The sequence below is a fragment of the Lepeophtheirus salmonis genome, unplaced genomic scaffold (assembly GCF_016086655.4).
Source record: "Lepeophtheirus salmonis unplaced genomic scaffold, UVic_Lsal_1.4 unplaced_contig_16519_pilon, whole genome shotgun sequence".
NCBI classification, from domain to species: domain Eukaryota; kingdom Metazoa; phylum Arthropoda; class Copepoda; order Siphonostomatoida; family Caligidae; genus Lepeophtheirus; species Lepeophtheirus salmonis.
This window is the reverse complement of record NW_027291952.1, coordinates 10,665-17,397: the sequence shown is the minus strand read 5'-3', so window position 1 is coordinate 17,397 and position 6,733 is coordinate 10,665. Positions and strand designations below refer to the sequence as shown.

The window sequence follows — 6,733 nt, the reverse complement described above, 5'->3', positions numbered from 1 at the left end:
AAAGTTTTAGTAGTATTACTTAAATTTATATTATTTAAATTTATATTATTAGTATTTATAGTATTAGTATTATTATTAATATTTATAGAATTGTTAATAATTTTAAAATTTTCTAAATCTAAAACTTTTAAATTATAATTTTTATTATTTAAATTTAAATTACTAATATCATAAATACTAGAATTAGTAATATTAATATCATTTTTAATAAATAATACAATTTGTTTATTTAAATTACTATTACTATCTAAATTATTAGTATTAATATTATTATTATAAATGTTAATTTTATCAAAATTTAAAATATTTTCTAATTTAAAATTTGAATAATCTAATAATTTTTTAAACATTTTTTAGATGAAATATATTCGTAAAGTGAATAGGAGGTTGATATTAAATATTTATTATTTAAATTATTATTATAAGTATTAATATTAGTATTAATAGTACTATTTTTTAAAATTACAATCTTTCCAATTAAACTATCAACTTTTTCAGAAAAACAATTTCTAAATTTATTTTTTATTGAACAATAATAAAATACATCAAAAAGACTAACAATTAATAAATTATTTCTAATATAATTTAAATTACTATTATTTAAATTATTAGTATTTATAGTATTATTTAAATTAATAATATCTAAATTTAAATTATTAGAAATATCATAAAGAGAATTATTTAAATTTAAAATTGCATAATCAATAACAATAACATTTGTATTAATTTCAAAACTATTTAAATTATTAATATTATTTAAATTTAAAATATTTTTTTATTACTATTAATAATATTACTATTACTATTTAAAGTATTTAAATTTAGAGTATTATTAATATTAACTGAATATAAAACTTTTATAAAACTTTCTAAACAAATAAAAATAATTCTACCATCATCTGAACTCGTTACTAAATATGTTACTGATTTTAAATGTAATAATTTTATTGAACGAAGAATATCAGAATGAATTTTTTGTTTAAATAGTTTTACCATTCTCAAATTTTTATTATTAGTATTTTTAATATTAGTATTTAAATTATTAGTATTAGAAGAATTCTGAATGTATAAATAAATTCCTAAACTTCCATCATCTCCTCCTACTGCTACATATATTCTACTATCATATTTAAATACTACCTGACATCTAACATTAATATTAAAATCTACATATTCACCATTTAAATTAAAATTGTTAATATTAAAACTGTTAATATTATTTTTTAAATTTAAATTTTTAATATTAAAATTTTTATAATTAAAATAATTTTCAGATTCTAAATTATTAAAATTTAAATTATTAGTATTATTAATATTAGTATTACTAGTATTATTATTTAAATTATTAGTAATGTTATAATAACTGTTATGTAAATAAATATATGGTCCTACTGATAATGTTAATGGTGTTAATGTTCTAAAGGTAAATGTTTTATTTTCCATAATGTTTTTTTTATTTTAATTTAATTTTTATTTTTTTTATTTTAATAATTTATAAATAATTTTAAATAATAATAAATTTTTAGATTAAAAAAATTCTGTTTAATCAGAAAAAAGGAGAATTTTTTAAAAATTATAGATTTTATAAAAATAGAATTTATATAAAAGGAGGTATGGAGAATAGTTATAATAATTATAATAAAGAAGATAATATAAATAATAATTTAAATAATAATAATAGTAATTTATTAAATAACAAACCTAATAATTTAAATAAAAATACTAATAATACTTTAAATACTAATATTAATATTAATAATACTAATACTAATAAAAATTTAGATAAAAATAATATTAAAAATAATATTAAGAATACTAAAAATACTAAAAATAATATTAAAAATACTAAAAATTTAGATAAAAATAATATTTGGATTTATTCTAAACTTTCTTACAGTTCCACTACATTCGTAGGTTTAGATACTTTAGATATAACTAATTTAAATACTAATAATATTAATACTAATAATAATACTAATAGTAATTTAAATACTAATAATTTAAGTACTAATTTAAATTTAAATAAAAATGAACTAAGTAAAACAGTTTTTGAAGTTTGTTGTGATAAACAATTATTAGTAGATTCTAATATTAATAGTAATTTAAATAATAATAAAAATATTAGTAATACTAATAGTAATAATACTAATAATATTAATATTAACTGTACTGAATGTAAATGTAAAATTTATAATAATAATACTAATAATTTAAATAATAATAGTAATAGTAATAATAATTTAAATACTAATTATAATAATAGTATTAATAATATTAATAATAATTTAAATGTTAAATATGTTAATTTATTTAATGGTTATAATTTTAATAATTTAATAAATTTAAAAAATATTTATAATTTTAATAATATTAATAATTTTAATATTAATTCTAATTTAAATACTAATTCTAATTTAAATATTAATAAAAATAATAATAATAAAAATAATTTATTTTATATTTATAAAAATTCTAAATTAATAAAAAAACATCATTAATATTAAATTATAATTTTATTAAGAAAATAAAAGAATTTGATAGTTTAAATTTAAATAATAGTAATACTAATTTAAATACTAATATTAATAATAATACTAATGTAAATAATAGTAATACTAATATTAGTAATTTAAATTTAAATAGAAAAACAATATTTATTGTAATTTTAGATATAAATGAATCTTTAAATTATTTATTAAGTGATCCTTATTTTACAGTACCTCAATTTTTATTAAAAAGTTTAATTAATTACAAAGAAGGTAGTAATACTATAAATACTAATACTATAAATACTACTAATAATAGTATTAATTTAAATGTAAAAAAATTGTATAAACCTCCACATACATTATTTGATATTCTTTGTACTTCAAAAACAGAAAAAAGAGATTTAGATTTATTAGATAATTTATTTATAGATAATGTTTATTGGAAGTATGATAGAAATATATTTAAAGATTTAGATAATTTAAATACTACAAATACTAATATTACTACTAATTTAAATATTACTAATAATTTAAATAATATAAATAATAAAAGTATTGTAAAAGATTTAATAAATTTTAATAATTTTTTAAAAAATAATTCTAATTTAAAATTTAAGTTAGAAAAATTAAATAATAATTTTTATATTAAAATTATTAATACTACTAATAATATTAATAATATAAATACTAATACAACTAATATTAATTTAAATACTAATACTAATATTGATAATACTACTAATATTAATAATACTAATAATAATATAAATAATAATACTAATAACTATATAAATACAAATTTAGATAAAAATATAAATTTAAATACAAACCCTCTCAACTTTAAAATACTTTCAAAATACTTTAAAACATTTTACAATACAAAACTTTCTAAACAAATTAGAATTGAGTATTTATACAAATATGGTAGTTTAGTATTAGTTAATGAACAAAGAATTAAGGAAATGGTATATTTTAATAATAATTTTAATATTAAAAATATTAATACTAATTCTAAAAATACTAATAATACTATTAATTCTAATTGTAATACTATTAATACTAATTTAAATACTATTAATAATACTACTAATAATAATACTAATACTAATTTAAATAAAAAAATATTAATAAAATTTTAAATAACTTAAAACTTTCAAACTTCCCACCACACTCCTTATCCAACCTTTTAAACCACACCTACAAAACACCTAGAATCCACTTTATAATACCTGGTAAGGTTAGAGTATCTGATATTGAGCTTGTTAAAGGTAGTGATGTTGTTTGGTGTGAGGGTGTTGTGGATGGGAGGTATGTTGTAGAGTTTTGATTAAAATTTTTAATTAGTATTATTTTTAATATTTAAATTTTATATAGTTAGTATTATATATTTAGTTAAATTTTAATATACTATTATAGTTAGTTATAATATATTTTTAATTATTATTTTATTTTAATTATCTAATATTAATATACTATTTTATTAGTTATACTATATTTTTAATTTAATATAATATAATTAGTATTATTTATTATTTTAATATAGTTAGTATTATATATTTATTATTTTAATATTTAAATAGTTAATAGTTAATTTTTTTAATATTAATATTATATTAAATGTATATATATTTATATTTATATTTATTATTTTATATTATAATTATATATTTTATATTAGTAATATTTTAATAATTTTTATTTATAATATTATTTAAATTATTTAAATTATTAATATTTATAGTGTTATTAATATTTATTATATTTTATAATTTAATATTACTATTATTCTAATTATTTATAATTAATAATTTTATAATATTTAATATTGTATTAATAATTTTTATTTTTATTAATAATTTTTATTACTATTATTTATTTTTTATAATATTTAAATAATATTATTAATATTTATAATATTTAATTTTAATATTATATTTATAATTTTTATAATAATATTTTATTTTTTTAGTAAATTTTTATAATAATATTTTATTTTTTTAGTAAAATTTTTATAATAATATTTTATTTTTTAAATAATTTTTTTTTTATTTTTTTATTTTTTTTTATTTTTAGTAAAATTTTTTACAAATGAATATGAATCAATCAAAACAACCAATAACCATTACTAGTAATAATACTACTAACATTACTAATACTAACATTACTAACAATACCAATACTACTAATACAAAAAAAAACAGTCACAGTACAAAAATTTTTATTCGAAAACTTTCTCTAAACATAAACACCGGCGGAATGCCCACACCCAACGCTCTAACAAAAGCCAGCACAGTCCTAACCCAACTAACCGGCCAATCACCCAGACACTCCAAATCATCACTAACAGTTCGGTCATTCGGAATTCGTCGTAACGAAAAAATAGCTGCACACGTCACAGTACGTTCCCAACAAACAGCACACGACATCCTCCAAAAAGCTCTCAGAATTACTGACAACGAGCTCAGTTCTGCCAAATTTAGCAGTACTGGTACGTTCGGGTTTGGGTTGAAGGAGCATATTGATCTTGGTATTAAGTATGACACGCAGGTTGGAATATTTGGAATGGATGTTGATGTTGTGTTGGGAAAGGTTGGGTATAGAGTGGGGCAGAGGAAGAGGGCGAGGAGTTGTGTTGGAAAGAGGCAGAGGGTTAGTAGAGAGGAGGCTATGAAGTGGTTTGAGAGTGAGATGGGTGGAATTTTAGTTGATTAAATTTTTTAAAATCTTATTAATATTATTTTTAATATTAGTATAGTTATTATTAATATTAGTTAGTTATTTTATTTATTATAATTATATTTTAATATTAGTAATAATTTATATATAATATTATACTTATTTATTAGTAATATTTTATATTAGTATAGTTATTATATATTAGTATATTTATTATTAATGTTAGTAATATTTTATTGTATATTTAGTATTATTAATAATAATATTTATATTTTTTATATATTAGTATACTAATTATTTTATTGGTTAATATTAATAATATTTTATTTATTATTTTAATTAGTTATAATTATACTTATTATTTATAATTTAATATTTTATTATAGTTAATTTTATTTATTATTAATATTTTAATGTTATTATAATTTTATTTATAGTTATTATTATTTTATATTTTATTAATATTATATATTTATTATAGTTAATTTTATAGTTAGTTATTATACTTATTATATTAATTTTATATATTTATTATTATTAATAATATTTATAATTTTTTATTTATTTATATGTATTATAGTTATTTATAGTTATAATTTATACTATTAATAGTAAATTTATTATTTATTTTAAGTATTATTTATTATATTAATATTATTATTTTATATATTTTATAATTTTTTATTTTAAGTATTTATATTTTATATATTTTATAATTTTTTATTTATTATAAAAGTTAGTTATACATATTTATTTATATTTAGTATTATTTATTATTTATTAGTATTTATAATTAATATTTATTTAAATTATTGTAAAAAAAAAATGTTAAATCTAAATTTATCATTTCCAATACTAACAACCTCTAACACCACAAATACACTGAACAACAACATTAACAATAACATTAACATAAATAATTTAGATGAAAATTGCATCTTCGTACCTCCACTCTGCATATTACCAGAATCATCTTCAGACCCACAATCTATAGACTCTTATACATCCAAACCATGGTTAAAGGTTAACACTGATATTACAGATTATTTTAACTATGGGTTTGATGAGGTTAGTTATAAAAAGTATTTGGAAAAGCAGAAAAGGATTAGAGAGGATGGTTTTATAAATTCTGGTAATAATAATAGTAATAATAATTATAATAATAACTATAATAATTTAATAATAATAATAATATAATATTATAATAATAATAGTAATTATAATAAGAGAAGAAGAAGATATTAAAATATTAATAATTAAAAAAAGAAATTTTATAATAAATTTAATTAATTTTTAATTTTAATTATTTTTTGTATAATTCATTAATAACATCCTCACATTCTCTGAAAATTAAATCATCTTCATCAGAATTAATTTTTTTATTATTATTTTTTTATTATTATTAATATTACCTTCTATAAAAGTACTATCTTCATTGTTATTAATATTATTAGTATTAATTTTATTAATATCAATATAATTTTGTTTATCAATATCTAATATATTTACATTTACGTTAGTATCATTTATATTACTATCATTAGTAGTATTATTAGTATTACTAGTAG

At 14.4% G+C, this 6,733-nt stretch overlaps 1 protein-coding gene across 1 annotated transcript; it reads left to right on the top strand.

Moving 5' to 3' along the window:
* Nucleotides 1–4,745: 4,745 nt before the first annotated feature.
* Nucleotides 4,746–5,201, top strand: LOC121131072 (large ribosomal subunit protein uL5). The gene has a single exon (XM_040726637.1). It carries the CDS (start codon nucleotides 4,746–4,748, stop codon nucleotides 5,199–5,201), a length of 456 nt encoding a protein of 151 aa, XP_040582571.1.
* Nucleotides 5,202–6,733: the final 1,532 nt, after the last annotated feature.

Excerpts from the sequence above, each read along its gene's own strand:
- LOC121131072 (XM_040726637.1), top strand. The coding sequence starts at position 4,746 with ATGCCCACACCCAACGCTCTAACAAAAGCCAGCACAGTCCTAACCCAA.